The sequence below is a fragment of the Vigna umbellata genome, chromosome 1, assembly GCF_029865625.1.
Source record: "Vigna umbellata cultivar VRB3 chromosome 1, Vumbellata_1.0, whole genome shotgun sequence".
Lineage (NCBI taxonomy): Eukaryota > Viridiplantae > Streptophyta > Magnoliopsida > Fabales > Fabaceae > Vigna > Vigna umbellata.
This window is the reverse complement of record NC_142165.1, coordinates 42,244,385-42,266,123: the sequence shown is the minus strand read 5'-3', so window position 1 is coordinate 42,266,123 and position 21,739 is coordinate 42,244,385. Positions and strand designations below refer to the sequence as shown.

Here is a 21,739-nt window from a genome sequence, read left to right as displayed (position 1 = left end):
TTAAAAAAGTGCTTTCAATACGAGTCTCATTTGAAAGAAGGATAATTATTTTTTTTTTACCGTGAAGGATGATTAAAAAATGTTAAAGAGATATTGTGATCAAAATAATACATCATCACATACAATATCACTATTCAATGTATGGTCTCAACCAAAAAACAAAGTTTTTTTTTTATTAAAAGTTTATCATTATTATTATTATCATAATTTGAAAATAATAATAAATATTTTTTATAGAATATATTTTTGTTTAATGATAGTGTAATGAACACATTTTACAAATCATCGTAAAAACTGTAAAGAGAAGACAATATCACAACACACATTAACAAAAGATGACGACTAATTTTTAATTTTAAACTATCCCAATATATGTTAGAACTTTTAACTGTAAGAAACGATTGTCAAAGTAGTTTATGAAGCAATTCGAGAATTTAACCCTAAGCACATTCACTTAATTCGAAAATTCAAAGAAAGAAATTAAAATCCAAACATAGTAATACAAGAAGAATTATATATTATCCGTAAAAAGAAAAATAAACCTAAAAAAACAAATAAAGTAGTTAACCCATTATTAAGGTTGGGCGTTTGAACAGAGTAATGTCAAAATCACATAAACTAACGAAAATACATAACTAACAACATTGGTGTTTCCATCGAAATAAAGGTAAATATAGAATTACTTGCTATCAAACAAGACAAATATAGGAATGCCCTTTTTTTCTCACCAAAACCATTCAATTCATTCCAATTTTCACACCAATAGTCAAATTAGTATCACTATCAACAATGGAATCCAACTTTGCTTAACCAACAATTAATTACCATCACAAAAGCCAAAGAAAAACAGCTTCTTTCTTTCTCTCTCTCCATCTTCCTTTCAAACTCATCATTCTCCTTCACTTTTTGCATCTTTACTTATGCTTTAACTTATCCCAATAAAGCAACACCCATTCACACTTGCATCAAAACTTCCGCAATTCGAGGAACAAAATGGCCAAACTTTGAATTGGGGAAGGAAAATTGAAAAAAGGGTCTTTACAATTTTAACCCTCAAGCCATGGTTACTCAAGGTGACTAACAATTACACTGATTATTATATACTTAATTTACTGGTGAAGTCTACAGTAGCAAAAAAAAGAAAAGAATTAGCAGTGAAAACCTAACACGGATCCATCGGTTACGGCAATGGCGACCCTGCAACCGGCTTTCGCGTAAACATGATGGGTGAAGAAGTGTAAGACTTTCACGCGGCCCGCCATCTCCAACTTGGACTCGATTTCCATAGTGGGCTCAATCCTAAGCCCATAGTTGAAGCCCACTCCGTCGCCGTTGGCCAGAGTGGGCCCCACCCTGTTGGGCGCGGAGAGGGGGAAGGACTGGACGGAGAAGGTGGCGGCCATGTACTGCGTCCGGCCGGCGTCGATCTCGCCGGCCGGGATGAACATGAAGCCGACCTGGCTGCCGGAGTAGAGGAGCTGGAGGGAGCTGTCGTAGTGGGAGAAGGCGGCGCGGTTAGGGTTCCGGACGGCGGCGTATTGGGAGAACGTGAAGTTGACGGTGCCGTTAACGACGGAGAACGAGGGGAGCTGGACGGCGTTGACGGCGATCTTGGGGTCCTGGGGTTTGAACACGGTGTAATACACAATGAGGACGACGATGACGATGAAGATTAGGAAGATGGAGGCCACCACGCAGGAAGCGAGGTTGGTGCGCCCCGACGGCGGACGCGGCCGTTTCGGCCTCGGTGCGACATGGGGCGGAGGAGCTCCGGCCGCCGCGGCCTGCGGTGGTGGAGGGATAGCCAGAGTGGAAGTGTGTGTTGTTGAAAGAAGCAGGAAAAGGATATGGAAGAGGATGTGTGCGCATAATTTAACGATGAGACAAAACTAAACCCACATGGTTTAAGAAAAATAAAAGAAATTGTCGCAAAATATAAAACAAAAATCGCTTTTCTTTTCTCTTTCTCGGTTCTGCTTTTCAATTTTTGTAGTGCTCTATTACTAGTATTTCCACCTCTCCTAATAAAACATTAATTTTATTACTTTTTATAGAAAACAAAAATCATACTTTTTTCAAATATTTATTAACTTCATTTCATTTAATAACATTTTCTAAACAATATAACATTTTCTAAATAACATTGATTAATAAAGAATAGTAGTAATATTAGTAAAAATAAATAGATTTTTGTCTTGTAGTGAAGAGTGTTGTTGACTGTGTTGGAGTGAGAGGACTACATGGAGTAATGACGGTGGTCCCTCTGCCGCACTAACATTCTTTTCAATTACAACAACTGCCTCTTTATGCAATTTCTGTCACAAGTTTTTACGGTTACTGTTTCAAATTTAAAGCAAAAACATTAAATTAATTGAAATAAGATATTTTATTAAATATCCACGGATTCACATAATTATTCTAAGATCTATTATATAATGTTAAAACAAGATTTAATTAACGAAAACCATTTGTAAACACATGGTAATTCTTAATCCCGTCACTTTCTAATATTAGGAATGTAAATATGAGTTTGAATTCACATTTAATAAAAAAAATTATCTTGACATATTTAGATTGAGATTTGTGTTAATTCTTTTTATGTAATTATATTTTAATATAGAGAATTTTTCAACAGTATGGTCATTGTTACAAAGTCTGGAAGTGTCAGATGTTGGGTTTGACAAATGAGACCAGTTGTACCAAAACAATTCAGGCAATCGAGCTCCGTGATAAAATGCTAGCTGTTATACATTACTTTGCTCTAATATCATTCTTTATTGTAAAACATGTGCTTTTACATTGCATACTCTATTTTTATTTTATTCTTTTATTTTAAATGGATAATTTTCCTTTTATGAAAGACTTTAATTTAATTTTTTCACCGAAAAGTGGATTGGTTGAACGAACTTGATTTTGTTTGATTAAAATTAGAGCTATCAGAAGGTCCCATGCATTGTGGTAAACAATTCAACATATTAATTTATTTTTAGCTTTTCGAACTCATTTTCAACATATTTTTCAACCCTTTCAAAATAATCATATTCTATATAGAGTTACATGTATCAAAAGTCAATTTGAACTGACATCCATTCAGCTACATTTAATTTTGGTCGCTCTTCACATAAGCTCCTTCAAAAATTGAGAAGAAGGAAACACAAAGCCACATTAATCAAAATAAAATTACATATATGACTCTTTGATGTTAAAATAGGACCAGTTAATATTCTCAACTAAAATGAATGATTTTTTTTTTCTTTCAAAAATTAGTTTGTTTTTTTTTTATGTTTCAAAACAATTTAGAAAACTTTTTTTTAATCAATTAACAAGATTATTATAAAATTTATTACTAAAATTGAAATCAATCCCAAAGAAAAATTAAAAAAAATATTTATAATAAGAAAAAAATCAAAATACAAATTTTTTTATGCTATCTATATCTGGATTTGTTACAAACTTTAATTAGAAATTGCACTAAAGATCAAAAATTTCAAATTATAAATGTACCTACATAATCTCAAAATCAAGATTTATGATGATCAAACCTCCGTATCATAACCAAAATTTTCTCCTTTGAACATGATAAAAACAGGGATAAAAATGGAAAGAAAATAATGGTAAAACTAATAATTAATAAGCTAAATGAAATTTTAACAAATTGTGAAAAAACTTATAAATTTAATCAAATCAGTGGCTAAATTAAGTAATATAAATATGAAATGTCATAAAAATGATTAAACGTATTGAAAATTAAAATAAATAATATATTATTAAAGGTGAAATTTTATTAAAATATTTTCAAATTAGAAAAAGTAGACATGAGTTATAACTATAAGTGGATTTAACCAACTAAATAACTTGTTTGACTAATAGAGAGGTTAGTAAATAAGTTTTCAGTATTATTATTATTTTCTTATCATTGTTCTAATAAATAATGTTCTTCTACTTTCTCATTACCGTTTTTCTATATAATGTTTAATATTTTAAAAACAAGGGTTTAATATTAACATAGAAAAAACAATATAACCAGCACAATATATTTTATCTATGAAATACAAATTACATTCACATACCCTTTTACATTACTTATTTAAATTTATCAATTAATTTAACAGCTAAGTTATTAAAAAAAATTAATTGAATGTGTTAGGTTAAAAATACTTTGATCAAATACTAACTATAAATTAACAACGAATGACTAAGTATATGCACAATGCCTATGATAACTAACATTTAGCAAAAACCTTCTCGTGTTCATGATGAAATAGCAAGTAGACTTTCTATCTACTTCCCTTTCTTCAATGTCCAACCAGAGATCTTTGTATTCCAATCGCCAAGCAACAACTAATTTTGAGTGGTTTATGTGAGACAAAAAAAAAGTGATAACATTAAATTATAAAAAATTAAAAAGTTCTTATCAAAATTAAAAATTATTTATGTGAAATAAAAAATTAATATAATTATTTTGGAAATCATCTATTTCTTAACCAAAACTTATGTTGGAGTCTCTTCTTTCTTATGCACAATCAATGCTCATAATCAGACCACATGGTTGTCATTGTCTTTTTCACTTTCTTGACTATTAGTAGAATCGTTTTTACTTTCTTCTTGAATCAATGTCATATCATAATGCCAAATTGCCAATGCGTAGCCACACACAATCATCAAGAGAAAAGAAATACTCTGAATGTTCTTCAAAACACATACAAAAATGTCTGCTTATTTAAATTATACAATCATTCCAATACTTGCATGTTTTTGTTTGTTCCCTTATCATATAGCGACAAGTCCAACTAAGATGCAGGCAAAGAGTAAAAAATTCATTCCATAAACCCCCTAAGATTTTACATTTTTAGGGGTGACACCTAACGTGTAACATTTATTATGTACATGTGACAGATCCAGTTCTTTGTCACAGCTCGTACAATTCTACTATGATATATGAAACCTTAGTATAATACATCTTATTTAGACCCTTGCTTTATGTTCAACACGACATTACAATCCTGAAAAAAAGTTCAAAGAATCATCCAAAAATAGACAAGAACATGATGATGAGGCCTATGTCTAGAACACATCAATCCATATCACAGTTTATGCAACCTGCAGTCCATCACAAAATGGACTCATACACTGAATACACCTATAACTCAGAAAAAGAGAGTCTACTTTTCAAGCTTCTCAAGGTGGGAATCCATGCTTTGAGAGATGGCTTCAAGAAATTCTGGTTCCTCCATGCCTGGATGCAAGGAATCTTGGGCTTGCTCAATAATCTGTTCAATCACAGATTCCTTGTTCAAATTTTCCCTACACATTATGCTTCCTATTTCGTAGGGAGTAAGGCCTCTCTCAACACCTTTCTTCAGCAACATTGTGGAAATGCGAAGTGTTCTAGCACACTGAAGTGGCATATCCCAGCCATAACATTTCAAAAGTTCCAAGTCTTTTTCAGCATCCAGAGAATTTATATATTCAATCGTCTCAGGAGAGTAAGGCTGACGAGCTTGCGGCCAGTAAAGCCAATCAAATGTGCAATCTTCAAACTGCAGAAACAATAATCAAGTCACTCCATATTCAATCAAGATCAGAATAATCTTGAGTCATAGAATGTGAACTTTACTAGTACTATGCATCAATGCAACGATCACTTCAGTTATTCCACACACCTAGTTTGCATAAAAAATAAGTTACAAACAGCTAGTAAATTATGCTCCTCCATATCTTTCAAGGAATTAATCATGTCACAAGAAGGAAATAATTTATCTGCATTAGAATCACATATGGGATATGTTCTGCAATGTGGATGCCAAAAGGGATGCAAAATTAGAACATAAATACAGAAGAAAAAAGTGGAATTAGGATGTGTTTGATCTTGTTTCAGTTTAAATTTGATATTGGACTCAGAATTAATTCCTCGATCCAGCACTAAACATGTGAGTATTAATCTAAAATCATATTTGCCGGTATTTCAACATGATTTTGGATGATTGGTCTGCACATAATGGGAAAAGAAATGCTTACTTTATCTGGTAGACAATAGCCATGATCAATAGGAATGAGCTTTATCTTGCCATCTGCTTCCTTTCTGATCAATATATTCCCACCATGCCTGTCTGCATTGGCCAATCTTATATCAAGCACAGTAATCTTATGCACTTCCTCCACTGGGAAAGCCCAGGGTCCGAAGTCCTCACAGTTACCATCATTACTAGTGAACTTCTGCAGTGATCCGATCTTAACATCTTTTGAGGAGCAAGAAAACCCATTTGGGTGGTTAAACTTTTTGTGTAGGCACTGCACCATAACAGTAGGGGGAACACCAGAAAAGCCTACTTCTTCACCTGATAACAGACGTGGCCCACTCTTTGGATGATCCAACAAGTATGCTGCAACTTCCCTCAAGGCTCCTTCACCAACCTTTGTCCCTATTTTCAAACCTTCGCCATTGGTTGAACTCGGAAGACCTCTTGGGTTGTTCACAGCCATCGGTTCCTCATCCATTGGCTTAAAAACAGAAACATACTCCTGACCTGTTGAATCTTGCATGAAGTAAGTCCCTCCAGTGCCCTCAGAGGACCTAATAGGGTCGTTTCCTCTCTTCAAACCTTCAAATGTGGAGTTTATCATATCCCAGAGGAAAGGAAAAAAATTGATCTTGGGATTCAGAATGATTGGTTCCAACCAAAAACATACGTCAGGTGGCACATTTGCTATGTGAACATGTTTGTCCCTATTATGTTTCACTACTTCACCTGGTGCCTTCACGGAGAGCTTCAAATCCTTCTGAATCGGGGTGGTCCTAATCTTGGCCGATTTCTTAATTATCAAATGAACCACATCGTCTTCACTCTTGCATATGTCATGGAAGACACTCTGATCATCGAGCTTCTCACCATTGCAGAAAAGCTCTTGATCATCCTCAAGATCAATGAAACCTTCCCCTTTTTTTCTAATGCGTTGTTTCAGATAACCCACATTTCGGTGTCTGTCGATGTGGAACTCATACTCCTCCCCAGAAACGGTCCTCACAACAATGAAAAGAAGATCAGAGAGTCGAAGAACCATGTGAAGAACATTGCCGTCAGCGACACCATACTCCTTGATAAGAGTACCACTCCGAGCTAGCTCTCTGCCACCGAAAACCAACTTCTGCTTTTTCACCACGAAGCCTTTGCACTGTTGAATCCTCAGTTTCACCGAAGCAATGGAATCAGACTCCAACACGCGCATTGGGGTCACAGCGCCATCCACAGTGAGGTAAATCAAGATTGGCTCACCAGAACAATGTCCCGGCTGCCCTTCCCATTGCCCCTTCTCTTCGCAAACTGAACTCAAAGCAAACTCAGCAATTGACATCTCTCAAAGTCAATCACTTTTTTTCCCTTTTTCTTGTCCCGGGTTCCCAATTTGCCTTACCTTATCTTACCCGTTTTCTGCTTTACTCCGAAATTATTATTTTGATGATACAACTCAATGGGACCCAAATAAACAAGACAGAGAACCTGTTTTTGAGGTGCCCAGAAGGGAATTTTGATTGTGCTGCGGGAATGGATGATGGAACTGGACGATGGAATGAAGAATAACGGTAAAAACAAAAACAAAAGCAATAACTCTCGAACAAATGGTGGAAGCGAAGCAAGCGAGAGGGGACTCTTACCAAGAGGAAAGAACCAAAGGAAAAAGTGAGAGAATGAAGAGCTTAAAAGGAAAGGATGGTCGCAGAGAGGGTGATGAATTGCGGAAGAATTGAGAAGAATAATGGGATTGTGGCATTTTCCGATATCGATGTACGTGGTGTGTTATGTGTTATCACCACACCACAACAGTGAGTGAGGGACCGAACTTCTTGGTCCGATAAACCAGTGACGTTGTAGAAGAAAGGAAGAGTGTGTGAGATAAACGGTATTGTAGCCGTTGCCTTTTTATACAGTTTTGACCCAGCCACTATAACGGTGACTTAACACCCTATTCTTCCTTGCTTTTATTTTCTTTTTAACCTACCTCTTGCCGTCAACCTTAACAGCAATCCGTTTCCTTATTTAACCAGGATTAATAGCTTAATGACCATCATTAGTGTGAATTCATGGAAATTAAGCGGTATTATTACTTTTTCTGTTTCAATTTTTTTTTAATTTAAGATTATTACTATGGGCAGTATTTAATTTGAGTCTTCTTCGTCTTAATGATACTGTACTACTTATTAATGAAAGTTAAATATGAAATTTAAATGTATTGGAAAATTATGTTAGATGTGCAATAATGAACATTGAAGATTTTCTATTTTGAATTCATTACGTGTTTACTTTTTAGTGGTTAATTTTACTAATTCAAAAAATAATATAATTTTTCAAGAAAAGGTCATGTTATTAATCAAATTAAATAACTTCCGTAATTTTTCTTAATTTGTTAAAGGAATTTTTAAATTCACAATAGCCATTAGTTGTTGCAAAAGAGTGATAAGACGGTATAATTGTTTAGTTACAAAACTATATTAAAGCGAGGAACAAAAAAACAAAGTTTAAACTTAGATAGCTCCCTTCAATGGGTAAACTTACTATGATAATAATTTAAAAGACATTAATTAAAAATTATTAAAATATTATATCAATAAAGAATATTATTTATTGTTATTTATTTTTTATATTATGATTGAAAAGAATAATTAACATCATAAAAGGAAGTGTTTATTTTTAAAAATATAATACTGTTTAAAAGACAATTTTAAAACAAAATTGATTTCCTTTTCTTTTAAATATATTTTACGATACTTTTTATGAAATTAATAAATTTATAACTACAGTATAATCGTGTAAATTCATGTATTGTTTATTAGTAAAAAGAAGATTGCATTGGTTTTTATATAATATGTTATAAGATGTTTAGTTTTTATATAATTGGTTTAATGTCTTAATAAATCTCTATTTTTATTTAGAATTTCAAATAGGTCCTTTTTTTTTATCTCAATTGAGTCCTTATTTTTATACAATTGAATCAAATAGGACCTTTCCGTCAAATTGAAATGACGCCATTGAACCTCCACTGCAGTGAAATGTCTTAACGGCGTCATTTCAATTTGACGGAAATATTATATTTGATTCAATTTTACAAAAATAAGAACTCAATTGAGATGCCAAAAAAGAAAGAGACCTATTTAAAATTCTAGGTGAAAATAGGGACCTATTGAGATATTAAACCTATATGTAATTTATATTAGAAGAAGTTATGAATAATGTTGTCGGAATCTTGAAGATTGCAATGCAATGAAGATTCAATGGTAGAGTACTATGAGGGGTTTGTCTTTTTCCTAGAATTAAAGTTGCAGTGCTTTAGCAAACACCTTCACATTCACAAAAGCAGTTGGCAAAAACATAGATACTTGTTTTATTTTGTCTCATGACCCTGAATTTCAGATTCACTCATTTTGTGTTGCTTTTTGCTCCCTAAAGATCCTTATTCACTGAACAAAACTTTCAACTTGTAAATAAAACTATAGGTTTAGCTTTTGTTATAAGCAAATTAATGTTATGAAATTCAGCTATGTCTATGGGAATGTGGGATTTGGTGTCCCATGACTTTGAGATCTACATTAGTACTAATAATGCACTGTAGTAATGAGAAAAGATGTTAATGAATTTTATTTGACCCAACATAATTCAACTTTTTATGTGTATTGATATATGTTTTCCAATGTCATGATTCTTCATCACATGCTCCTTGACCCAAATATGTTTCTCGTGTTAATTACTCTTCTTTTTTTTTTCTTTTTTTTTAATTTCAACCTAGTTAGAGCAAACTCTATATTCATATGATACATATCTTAGTTCTTTTTTTGGATTATGTGGTAAAAAGTAGTAATACCTATTATACAATACAATTTTGATATCTTAGAAACTTGACCATTCGAATAACTTTACACTATCATATATATTCTTATTTGAGATATTCACCACATGTGAGTATCTGAATTTTCTTTTAATGCACTTTACTAAAACAACTGATAATCATTTAATTACAGAAGTTCAATATAGAGTAATATAAATAAAATATAATCTACAAGTAAAAGTTAATTAATGCATATTTACTTATTCGTGTTATTTGCTTATTTTAGTGTATTTTCTTTATCAAATATATATAATTTAACTAATCAAATTTAACCGTAGAATCAATGCATATTTTGCACTTTTGGAAATGTTTTTACTGCATTCACAAATTATATTAACACATTTTTTTATTATTATAATGAAAAAGTCAACAGTAATACATGTGTTTTTTTACTTGTTTAGTATTAAAGGGTTATTTCAATAAATTTCCATTTGATTATAGAATCTGAGATTAAATTATGGATTAATTATATTTTTATTTTCTAAAACTCAGGGCATATCTGATTTTTATATTCAATTTTTTTTTAAAAAAAATAGTTTTAATATCTCACTTTAGAAAAATATAATTATAATTTTTTAAATTTATTGTTTGGAGACTTAAAAACGTTAAGTTTTATCTAAACTTAATTGGCATTAAGAAAAGTTATCTGACACATATATAAATAATGTTTTAGCAAGCAACATATTCCCAAAAAAAAACCTAAAATCATATTTTTCAAATTTTGGAGACTCAAATGAATTGTTTGTAAATTTGAAGGACCAGAAGTGAATTAACCTCAAATTTCATTAACTAAAAACATAAAAGATGTAACAAAGATTTTGAGACAAAATTTAAAATGAAAAATACTTGGAGAAGATTCAATTTGGACTTTCCTAAAAGCAAGAATCTTCTTACATGCATCAAATTTCTTCGTCCACCTCATCAAAAAGCTTCAGGAAGAATTTTTTTTCTTAATAAAAGGAGTGATTGTTTTCAGAAAAATATTTCCAGATTCCGGAGTGATATGGTGTTGGAAGAAATATGACAGGGTGCAGAAAGCAACAGCTAACATTGCATGACTAGGTGTTTTTGTCTACCAAAAATCGACAAAAGTGTCATTCCTTTTGGTTGGTTGATCGGGGAACCCATGTAGCTTGTAGCCCAGGCTGCAAGTACAGAACAACTTCTAAACTCACATTAGAAGACAGTGTGTTATATATGTATCTGCTTAGGGCAACATTTGAAAGAAATTGAGGCTTAAATTGCAAATAAGAGGAATAGTATATGTATTATTCAAAGATTATCTCTTTTAGTTGCGTAATATTGATGTTCACACTGTGGAGATTCTCCTTCTAAGGAGCTACTGCTGTTTTTCTCAGGGGAGGAGCTGCTTGTATAGTCTTCAATGCCTGATGTTTGTTTAAAGCTAGGAAACTGTGTATTAAGATCCCTGCAATGATAAGTAACTACTGTTTATAACTAATTTGGATAATCTCCAGGAACAGAAGGAAGTTCTGATGTTTTTCTAGAACAATTATAATATCATATTCATGACAACATCTTTTCAATAACCAAGCTTATTTTTAGCCTTGTAGTAGTAACAAAGGAAGTGGATGATAAAGAAGAACATTAAAAAAAAATCCTTTAGCTGCATGGTAGAATTGCTAGATTTTGTGATTATTACTTTAAAAAGTCATATTTAAGATTATTTTTAGTATGTTGACATTGTAAAAATATGTAAACAATAATAGTTTAAAATTAAGCTCAGAAAGTTCATGTAAATTATAGATTGTTTGATTTTAATACATTTTGAGCATATATATCTTTTACATTCCACTTATAATTAGAAGTTATAGTATGTATCTCATTTAATTTTAAAAAAATAATAATATTACAAATCTCAACATTTACTATTACTATTACTATGCATGACACTTTGACATTTCATGGTTAGATATTTGCATGCCATCTAATAAAATTTGATTACAGAAATATCAAATTGAATATTATATTGATGTATAAATATGAAAATATAGCTTCAATTTTTTTTTTATATATACAATATTATAGTATTAACTTGTGATGAACATCAAATTAAAAAATTGTTTCGAAAAAATGTTATTTTTTTAAAAAAATGAATTTGGCACGGGGATTAAAAATATAGCATAACCAAACTAAAATTGTGGAGGAATTAACGTTAACTTTTCAAGCTAGGTTACATAGGTCGAAGCCTACAAGGAATTAACATTAAAGTGAACTAAAATTGTCCATCCATTGGGGAATCGATTGGTCGTTGAAAATGAAATCGTTTTTATGTCAGGAGGCAAAGGATTTTGCATTCATGGAAGTCTATTTAGAAAAAAGGTTGTGCAAGTGCAATAAGCTGCTGATAATTTGTCTGTTTATATTGGTGGGTAACATCAAGAAAAAGAACTGTATCCACAACATATATTATATAAGCATCAAAAGCTATGAAAGGGAAAAGAGCATATTACTTCAGATAAGGAATAGTCATATTCCTCAATAAGGATGGCTTTCGACCAACAAATTCTTGCCACTCCTCTGGATCAATCCTTCCATCTCCTTTTAAGTCTGCTTCTTCGAAGGTCTGTGGAACAATGCAAGTGGGGTAAAGTACATATTTAATTACATGTTTTATAAAACAAGAATTAATTAATCCCCAAACAATAATTTAACGATGAAAAAGGAAAGTGCTGATACCTTATCAAGTACGACTTCAATTATGTCATTAGACAGAACCAGATCTGACTCACTCAGTAGTGCACATATCATCTCTTTTACCTTCATATTTTGAAAAATATAATCACTCTACCGGGTTTTAAATGTTCATCAGAGTTACTTCTATAGTTTATGCCATGCGTTATATGCAATTTATTCTTAAACATCTCAATATTTTGTTTACCTCCTCGCGTTCAATAAAGCCTTTTTGACATATATCATAGAGTCGAAATGCAACTGCCACAATAGACACCAAGGCTTCAGCATAAATACAGTAAAGCATGCAGACTCACACTTTCCAGAGGAATTCTTACAATCTGCTTTTTGTGCTTGTGGTGCTGCTGGGTGGAAGACACTTAGACCTCGAATGAACTCTCCAAATTCTATCACCCCATCTCTTTTGGAGTCAAATAATTGAAATAACTGTGAACATATTTATTATTATCACTGACTCATTGCAAAAGAAACTCAAAAAGATTGTAGCACAGGTCAGTGGCCACCATTTTATTATCACAGTAAATTGATAAAAGTTAAATAAGAAGAAACTGACCCTGTCAGTAAATAAGCTTCGTTCCTTGCTGCTTCCAAGTATTCCAAGCTGAAACTCTTCCTGCATAAAATTCAAGATATACAACTCCTTTGTTAATTAAGTGGCACAATGCCAAATATAGTAGAATAAAGGTAAATTACACCAGTTTCCTGAAATTTCGAGCGATTGTGAACAACAATTCCTTTGATTATTTGAAATATATACTGAGTATATGAAACAGCTCCTTAAATTGCTCGAAGCAGAATATATTCAAACAAGAGGTATGCGGCGTTTATTTAGTGTTTTGAGCCCGAACTTAAGAGCTTAATTTAATTACTTTGCTGATAACCCCGTCGTCCACCATCGAGCTGCTTAATTTCTTGAACAGAACATGCAATGCTTCAATTTCAGAAATTTTAACTGCACGAATATACCCAGAGGAATAAGAAATTGATTAATGAAAGTTGAACACGAAATCTCATAATACAAAAGGGATTACAAAATTAGAAAGAATGCTTACAATAGGTTTGGGAAGCAAGAAGTGCTGGATCTTGAAGATGAAGTCGCTCTTTGGAGCAACAACACCCCATCAATTGCACTTTTTTCTGTGTTCTATACTCTGGTAGGGAACGAGAATTTGATATTGCACTGCATCGTACTATAAATATGTTCTAATATGCAGGGAACAATAGGAATATTTTTGTTTTAGTAATAAATAGAAAAAGCTAAGGACTATCATTTCTTTTTTCGCAAAATACACGTTAATTATACCTTGATAGAGTTAGCAAATATTCGTTAAAAATAAAGCTACAAGGTTTAAGAGTTACTTTAAAAAAAGGAATAAGTAATACTTTAAGATTAAGTTGCGACAATTATAAGAATTAAATGATATTTTAGTTGCGACGAGAAATTTACATTTGAAGTGTTTTATAATAAAAAAATATATTTTTAAAAATATTTAAAATTTTATAAAGATGTCAATTTAAACTAGACAATTTTATATTCTATTTTAAAAATACAAATAATATGATATTTTCGCTTCCCAAAATTTTATTGGCTCAATATTGCATTGTTGGATATACCATTGTCTCTTGTTATTTGAACCAAAATTGGGTCATCTACTTGATATATTTTTTCAACTAATGTTGGAGAAAGTTTCTTTTAAAATAAAATTAATTAAGGTTGTTTTTAACGACATCATTAATGTTATTTTTTTGGTTGACATAGGTTAGTGTTATTTTTCATTCGACATTAATTAAAATTTTCTTTATCAACATGCACTGTATTTTTCTTTTTTCTCTTTAAATACATTTATTTCTGGTTGACATAGATTAATATTATCTTTAGTTGATGTCAATTTTAATTAATTATTTATTGATAATTTTTATAATAGCAGATTTTTTAAAAAACTTACTAACATAGGCCAGGGCTTTCTTTTATCAATATTGACAACTTGTTTTTCAACCAATGGTGGAGTTTCTTCATTCACAGTATTGAAACTATTTTTAGACTTAAGTCAGAAAGATTTTTTTCAACCAATGTTCATAGTATTTTTTTATTGACATAACTAAATTTTGTTTCCATTAGTGTGGAATAATATTATATATCATTCGAGTAAGTCAGAATTTTTTTTATCAATGTTGATATCACTAGTTTATAACAAATGTTAACTATTCTTTTTGTCGATATTTGTTGTGTTTATTATTTTGAGAATATTTGCAATGACTAATTTTGAACTAACGTCACTAGTATTAATTTTAGACTAAAGTTGGTAAAAAAATTTTATTTTTTCTACTATCAAATGGAGAAACTTTTGGTCAATTTTGACTACGATTACGTTGACTTATGTAATTAGAAATGCCTTTTAGTCAACATTGGTAAAAAAAATCTTGACAACCTTAATTGATGCAAATTAAAATAGTTATAACATACATTAACTAAAAGTAAAGTTTATTAATATTATTAGAGAGAAGGTTAAAACCTTTGATAGACTTTATCCTAAAAATAATCTCATTAACATCAATTAAAATATGATTAGGTTGACTGATGTAATTGGAAATGCCTTTGCGTATATATTTAGAAGACTGACTAACAATGTATTTGAAGTTTTTTGGTTAATATCCTGCCAAACCCATTTACTTTTTGTCTTAACTTTATTTCGTCTTTTCTCTTTTTCCTCTGCACACCAAATGTTTGGTTAAATTCTTTGCAGAAAAGAGAGTGGAAGTAAAGAACGATAGATGGCTGTTTGCTTTTCTTTTTGGCGAAAGTTTGCAATTCGGTATGGTACATCTTTACAAATATGGGTGGCGTGGACGGTGTGGCAATAGTGTAGTATCTCACCCGAGTGGATCTGTATTCTCCATTTGTTCGATGCACATGAAAATCGATGACCATCAAAGATGATGCGTCCTCATGTTCGTCTGTGCCACCCAATTGGGTAATAAAGCGCGAATCTAATTCAATTCTCATGTTCCAAAACAAGCATTCTCCGCAGACGCATAGAAAATTTATTCTTTTTGTTCGACAATCTACAAAATCTTTCTTATGAGGAACACTCTAACCAGCCAATATTTTATCGTCAAAATCTTGAAATTTGCTCTTATTTTGGCCTCCAAATCAATCGACCGCTACTCATATTCATATTTCTGCACTTCCCAAGCAGAATCACCTCCTAATACACTCTTTTAGATTTACTCTGTAGTTTAAATATACTGCATTCTACCAAATCATGATAGTTTTCATTAACGAATTAAACACGTAACTCACTAAATTTTTTGTTATTTTATCAATAACTAAAACAATATCCAAAAATTAGTATAGAGATTTTGATACAATTGTTTTTTGGCCACACTGAGAGTGTTTCTCGATATCAGTATGAAAATCTTTCCTAGTACTATATAATTTTTCTGTCTTTGAAGCAGTGAACACGGGACGGGTTGGTGTTTTCAACATATTATACAATGTATTCAAGGAGCAAGTGTGACTGCCTAGTATAGCTAGTCTTCCATCTCAGTGTGCAAAATAAAGCTGGGAAATGCGAGGGTTATATCCCTGATAAACAGAATCGTCCAGGTATGATTTTATAAATAGACTTGTACACTAAAAGAATGAGTGCTAAAGTTTCACTGCGCAGATAAGTAAGTTTTTGTTTTTTTTTTTCTAAAGTAATTTAACACTGAAATTATCATTGTGATGCAAGTTATTACAATTTGAAATAAGTCATATCAATGACAAAATTTCAATACGTGTTATATAACTTCTTCTCGTGTCAATTTCACATGATTTATCTTAAATTTTAATTTTTTGTAAAACTTGCATCAAAATAGTAATTTGAGTGGTAAATTGTCCCAAAGAGGAAAAAAAGAAGAAGCGGAAAAGTGACTAACTTTAGAAAGGGTAGAGTCATGATCTTCAGAAGAGAAGGATTTTGTGTCACGTAATCTCTCCACTCTTCGTTATCTATCTTACCATCTCCTTTTGAATCAACCTCCAGCATTGTCTGAAACATTACGTGAAGAAGAAAATAACCAATAAGGGAAAAAAATTTGAATAGCGGATTGGGAAAAAAATAGAGAAATTGAAGAACAGATTCGTGCTTGGTTCACAACCCTGTACACAATTGCTTCAACAACATCATCGGGAACTGTAACATCTGATTCAGTGAGAGCAGCCAACACCATTTCCTTCAACTTGAGTGCACCATTAAGGACAGAAGGGAATTCATGAATAATAAGAACGAATCATAAACTATAAAAGTGGTTAGAGGTGAAAATGTAAACGAATGAAAGACCACAGAATGCTAGAGTAGTAACTCACCTCGTGATGCTCAATGTATCCACTCTGTGTAAGGTCAAACAATCTAAATGCAACTGCCAGAAAGAAAAATCGGCACAATCAAGCTCAATTTGCATAACCAAAAAAAGCATAACAGACAAACAACGTTTGATTTTCGATTTATGTAACAAACAAATGATGTCCTACATTCAATTTTCTTCTCTTCAGAGGCATTTGGATGAAAGATACTCAGCGAGCGAACAAACTCCCCAAAGCTAATTACTCCATCACGCTTGATGTCAAACATATCAAATACCTGCATTTTGCCGACAAAAATCATACATCTTCAGCATTGATTTTTTGGAGTCTCGTCTTCATTTAATATACACAGAATTACAAGCATTCAGTGGTTACTTTGATACACTGATTAAATTTTCAGATATTTGGTGATCCATTCAAAAGTTCGTTAATATCTTTATCCATCATTATAATTGTATAAACATTTTGTAAAAAATAATTAATATAATCAGAAGTTACAACATTTTTATAATCACCTTTTTTGTTATCACATTACTCATCTTGTTTATGTAACCTCTTTCTTCTCTTTTATCTTACTCCTAGTTGGAGGAATAAAATTTCTCACACTGTAAGCAACACTAAGCATAACATAATAGTACAATTTGGTGAAGTAACTTTCTGGTACTATTCACTTTTTTTCTTGGATGCATGGTGCACTTTACAGGATGTAAGAAAATAAAGGAAAAAATGTACAAGGGCGCACCCTATCTGCAAATAGATTCTGCTTGCTATCATTATTAAAAAGTGCAAGATGGAACTCCTCCTGCAGATAAAAATTTCAAGAATTTAACACCTTTAACTTTCGTTCCATCAAAATGCTTAGAAAATTATGATGACAATTCAGCAATATAGAAGGGTCATGGGTAAATGGAATCATTATCACTAGTACAAGCTTAAATGGAAATACCTTGTGAAGGAAGTCATCATCAACAATTGCACTACTTAATTTCTTAAACGAGCAAAGCAAAGCCTCAATCTCATTCACAGTAACTGTCAAAGGGTAAAGGACATCTGAGAGTTAAGTTATACGAAAACCAACATGATCCCCACAAACGTTTGGCATAACACATGATGCCAAAATTATGGTCTGTCACCTACAAGTTTTCGATTTGGAATGAGAATGTTGTGACAACTTTAGAACTAAAACCTCAAATGGAATCCTATGTGCTAGTTTGGTCTATTGATAAGTGGCATTCCAAAAACAACAACACAAAGGCAATGGCCAGATTGATAATGATAGGGAAGTCATGGTTCATTTCATGAAAAATCAAAGAAATAGCGTGTGAATGAAGTTTTTTCTACTTACAGGATGTTTCCGAAGCAAGAACGGTGGATAGTTCTAGCTTAGTCTTTGGTCTAGCTTTCTTCAAGCAAAAGCAGCTCATAGACATTGACATAATTTCAGTTTAAGGATTATAGGATGTAATTATGTCAGAGACAGCACTGTTAAACATCAAAGAGAAAAATGTTTAAGTTCACGATTAATCTCTAGAAGATTCTGCTAATGTGTCATTATTAAGACTCTTTCACCCAATTGATGCAAACTCTAGTGGGAGTTTGTGTAATTTACCAAATATTTCAAGTTCAAACATTGTTTACCTTATTGTATTACAAAACGAGTTATCTTCTGCTATATTTATTATTTTATTTCTCTCTTCAATTCCTTTCACTTTATCTATCATTTTCCACTCTTTATTTTGTCCTTTTATGTTGCTTTTCCCATCTATACCACAAAAATGAGGATGCACGTTGATAATTTTCTATGCAAACTTTGCAAAACAATCTGAGAAAATTATAAAAGTTTAAGGAATCTATATGTATGAGTATATGCAATCTAATTAAAGCTGTCAGTTCAGAGCATAAATACTATTACAGGATCTTCACCATCAATGGTTCGGCAAAGATACAATGAAGTCAGAATGTTAGCGAGTATCTCAATTCAATTTAAGACTTAGAAAAAATCTGACTTATCATTGAATCGAACTTATTTAATAGTGAATAATTATCCGAAACAGAGAAAAAAAATGTCAACAAAAGCAGTAAATCTTTGTTATTTGGTTGTAACAGTCCTCAGATATGGAAGCAAACATCTTAGAGTTTAAAGAGAGAAGAGAATAAAAAACATGGAACATTACATGGAATAAAAGCGACTTACAGAAACCAGAAGAAGATGGTTATATCCTTCAAAAGTACAGAAATATTCACAGGTATACCCAGGACAGCTTCATTCGCACGATCGTGTCCTTCTTCTTCCTTTTAATTGATGTTCGTGCATTCGACATTTGATTTTATATGTTATTATGTTTATCATATTCAAAGTTACACTTTATAGTTTATTCGTAAATGGGCTTGATAGGCACGTTATTTCATATTAAATTGAATCACTTGTCATTTGCATTGGTATTATATGGATTAAACGAAAAAAAAAATTTACTTGTTCGTTAGAAAAAAAAATGTTTGCAAAATAAACCTTTTTTTTATATTTTTTTATGTCTAACAACAAAATACAATCTCTTGTATGTCTTTATGACTATGAATTTAATATCATATTTATAGTATTATATAACTATTACTAGTCAATCACTTATACAAAGTCATAATTGAAATATATTACAAGTCATTTAATATATTTTACTATATCTCCCAACCACTCCTATTTGAAAGTGGCATGCACGTATATATAAATATTCGCAAACAAGACTAAAACAATACTTATGTATTTGAAACAAGACTTATGAAAAAGTATCATTATTTTTTAAAAATGTTTTGCTTAAGCGTAAAAGTTAAAGTAGCTAGTAAAAAATACCTGAAAATGTTGATTACAGAAACAAATAAAAAAATAATATTAAAGCGTTTGGCCACTGGTGGTGTTAAAGAATGCTTCTTGGTGTCAATAATATTACAGTTAAAAAATGTCTTCAAAAAGAAAAAAGAATTATAGAAAATACAAATCAACCCCTTTGTGGTTGTTATTCAAATAATTGGCATGAGAAATTATGCCTACTTGAATGACAGAATAAAAGTAGATGTGTGTAAAATTCTCGAATTATAATATATGATAAATCTCTATTATAAATACTTTGCATAACTAAGCCAAAATCAAAAGTATTTTTCAACAAAAATGTTAAAGTAAGAAATGTTATTAATTAGGCTTTAACTAAATCAGAATACTCAAGCAGTGAAAGTACACATTTGCCAACAAAGATCACGGGATGTTATTATCATTAACTAGAGATGAAAAATGAGTATTGTTGTGTGAGAATGCAAAACTCCTATTATAATCACACAAAATGTTCCAAACAAAAGGAATACGTAGATGAAATGTTCGAAAGATTAATTGTCTTATCTTAATGTACTTGTATCATCAATTTTACGATTCTGTTACACATCAATTAATCAAATAGAGGAATTGTTGTAGTTGCGTTTTATTTTTTTAGCTTTAGTTTTTTCTTATACGTTAATTCAATTATTAATTTTTTACCATAATTGGTCCATTAGTAATTGTTCATTGACGAATGGATGCATATCATAACAAATTGCATGTACAGTCAATTTTTACTCATCGTACATGATTATTGGTCATGTGACTGTTACTGAGGACTTTGCTTCTTAACAGTCATGACTACTTTTTGTATCTAATCATATAATAATTTTTTTTTTGTGATTGGATAAAAGTTTTAACAATTTCAAGATATTTAAAATAACTTACCATATGTATTCTTTAAATAATTTTTTTAATAAAGTAATTAAAATATTTTAGATTTTAATCTTTTTGGAAAAAATAATTTAACTTTTATTTTAAGATAAAATTTTATTTTAAAAATATTTAATCTAAGTTAACTTAGTTTGACTTCCAATTCAAACGGATTCATCTCAAGTGGTCTTGAGTGTGTGATTCGGACGAGTCATCTCAATATTTAACTTAAATCAACTCGTTCTGACCCTAGACTCGAGACAACTTGTCTCAACTTTTGACTTGTAATAATAACTTGATATTCAATCCGAGTGTATTCTTAACTTTTGATTCGGGCTTAGCCATCATGACCTATGACTTTAGCTGATTTATTTTATCAAGTGCTAGCAAGCTCTTTAGTTTAGGCCAACTCATCACGATTTTCAACTTGGTCTGACTCATCACAACTTTCAATCCAATGAACATATTTTAACCTTTGCCCAGGGTCGAATTTGCTGAACCTTTGGTCTAAGACAACTCATTAGGATTTTCAATCCAAGTTGACTAGTCACAACCTTCAATTAAGACAGATTCATTAAGACATCTCTGACTTAACGAATATATCTCGGTCTTCAACTTAGACCAAATTAGCCTAACCTTTGAGGTAGGACAAATCACTCGACCTTCGGCTCAGACCAAATTGATTTCACCTTCAATCCAATTTGAATTGGATCAATATTTGGCTTAGACCGCAATCTTTAACTTGCAAATCGACTTGACTTTTGATCCAAGTTAAATCGACTCAACTTTTAACCTCGATCAAATTGATTCAAGCTTCAACCGTGCTGAATAGGTTCAAACATCAACTCATGTCGAATTATGTCAAACTTTAACTCGGACCAAATCGTTTTGATCTTTTAACTTGTGCCAAATGGAGCCGAACTATTTTGGCTACCTTATTTTTCTTCAAAAGGTGCACTCACTTTGAGTTAGGCCTAAATGTTTTTTTTTCCTCACTGATTGAATTTTCAAAATTATCATTTTAACCTTCATAAAAAGTAATTATCGAATTATCTATTTTAGAT

General features: G+C 31.5%; 4 protein-coding genes across 5 annotated transcripts; all 4 read right to left on the bottom strand.

Moving 5' to 3' along the window:
- Positions 1–650: 650 nt before the first annotated feature.
- Positions 651–1,593, bottom strand: LOC124824187 (uncharacterized). Its single transcript, XM_047296571.2, has one exon. It carries the CDS (start codon positions 1,446–1,448, stop codon positions 1,149–1,151), a length of 300 nt encoding a protein of 99 aa, XP_047152527.2. The 5' UTR covers positions 1,449–1,593; the 3' UTR covers positions 651–1,148.
- Positions 1,594–4,946: 3,353 nt separating this feature from the next.
- On the bottom strand, positions 4,947–7,963 carry LOC124824214 (phosphatidylinositol 4-kinase gamma 4). Of its 2 annotated transcripts, none has more exons than XM_047296614.2 (2): positions 6,019–7,956; positions 4,947–5,540 (listed from the first exon to the last, which is right to left on the bottom strand). In XM_047296614.2, exons 1-2 carry the CDS (start codon positions 7,351–7,353, stop codon positions 5,163–5,165), a joined length of 1,713 nt encoding a protein of 570 aa, XP_047152570.1. In that variant the 5' UTR covers positions 7,354–7,956; the 3' UTR covers positions 4,947–5,162. The 2 variants fall into 2 exon arrangements, with proteins under 2 accessions (XP_047152570.1, XP_087959312.1); XM_088103186.1 differs by lacking the exon at positions 4,947–5,540 and adding an exon at positions 5,547–5,663 and having other exon boundaries at positions 6,019–7,963.
- A 2,681-nt stretch (positions 7,964–10,644) lies between these two features.
- On the bottom strand, positions 10,645–13,789 carry LOC124824180 (calcineurin B-like protein 7). Its single transcript, XM_047296563.2, has 8 exons — positions 13,647–13,789; positions 13,464–13,546; positions 13,148–13,207; positions 12,912–13,020; positions 12,782–12,834; positions 12,580–12,660; positions 12,354–12,466; positions 10,645–11,308 (listed from the first exon to the last, which is right to left on the bottom strand). Exons 1-8 carry the CDS (start codon positions 13,714–13,716, stop codon positions 11,152–11,154), a joined length of 726 nt encoding a protein of 241 aa, XP_047152519.1. The 5' UTR covers positions 13,717–13,789; the 3' UTR covers positions 10,645–11,151.
- Positions 13,790–15,609: 1,820 nt separating this feature from the next.
- LOC124824181 (calcineurin B-like protein 8) lies at positions 15,610–19,261 on the bottom strand. The gene is made up of 9 exons (XM_047296564.2): positions 19,137–19,261; positions 18,288–18,424; positions 17,889–17,971; positions 17,685–17,744; positions 17,111–17,219; positions 16,946–16,998; positions 16,738–16,818; positions 16,516–16,628; positions 15,610–16,180 (listed from the first exon to the last, which is right to left on the bottom strand). The coding sequence occupies exons 2-9, from the start codon at positions 18,376–18,378 to the stop codon at positions 16,126–16,128; spliced, it is 645 nt and encodes a 214-aa protein (XP_047152520.1). The 5' UTR covers positions 18,379–18,424; positions 19,137–19,261; the 3' UTR covers positions 15,610–16,125.
- Between the last annotated feature and the right edge of the window lie 2,478 nt (positions 19,262–21,739).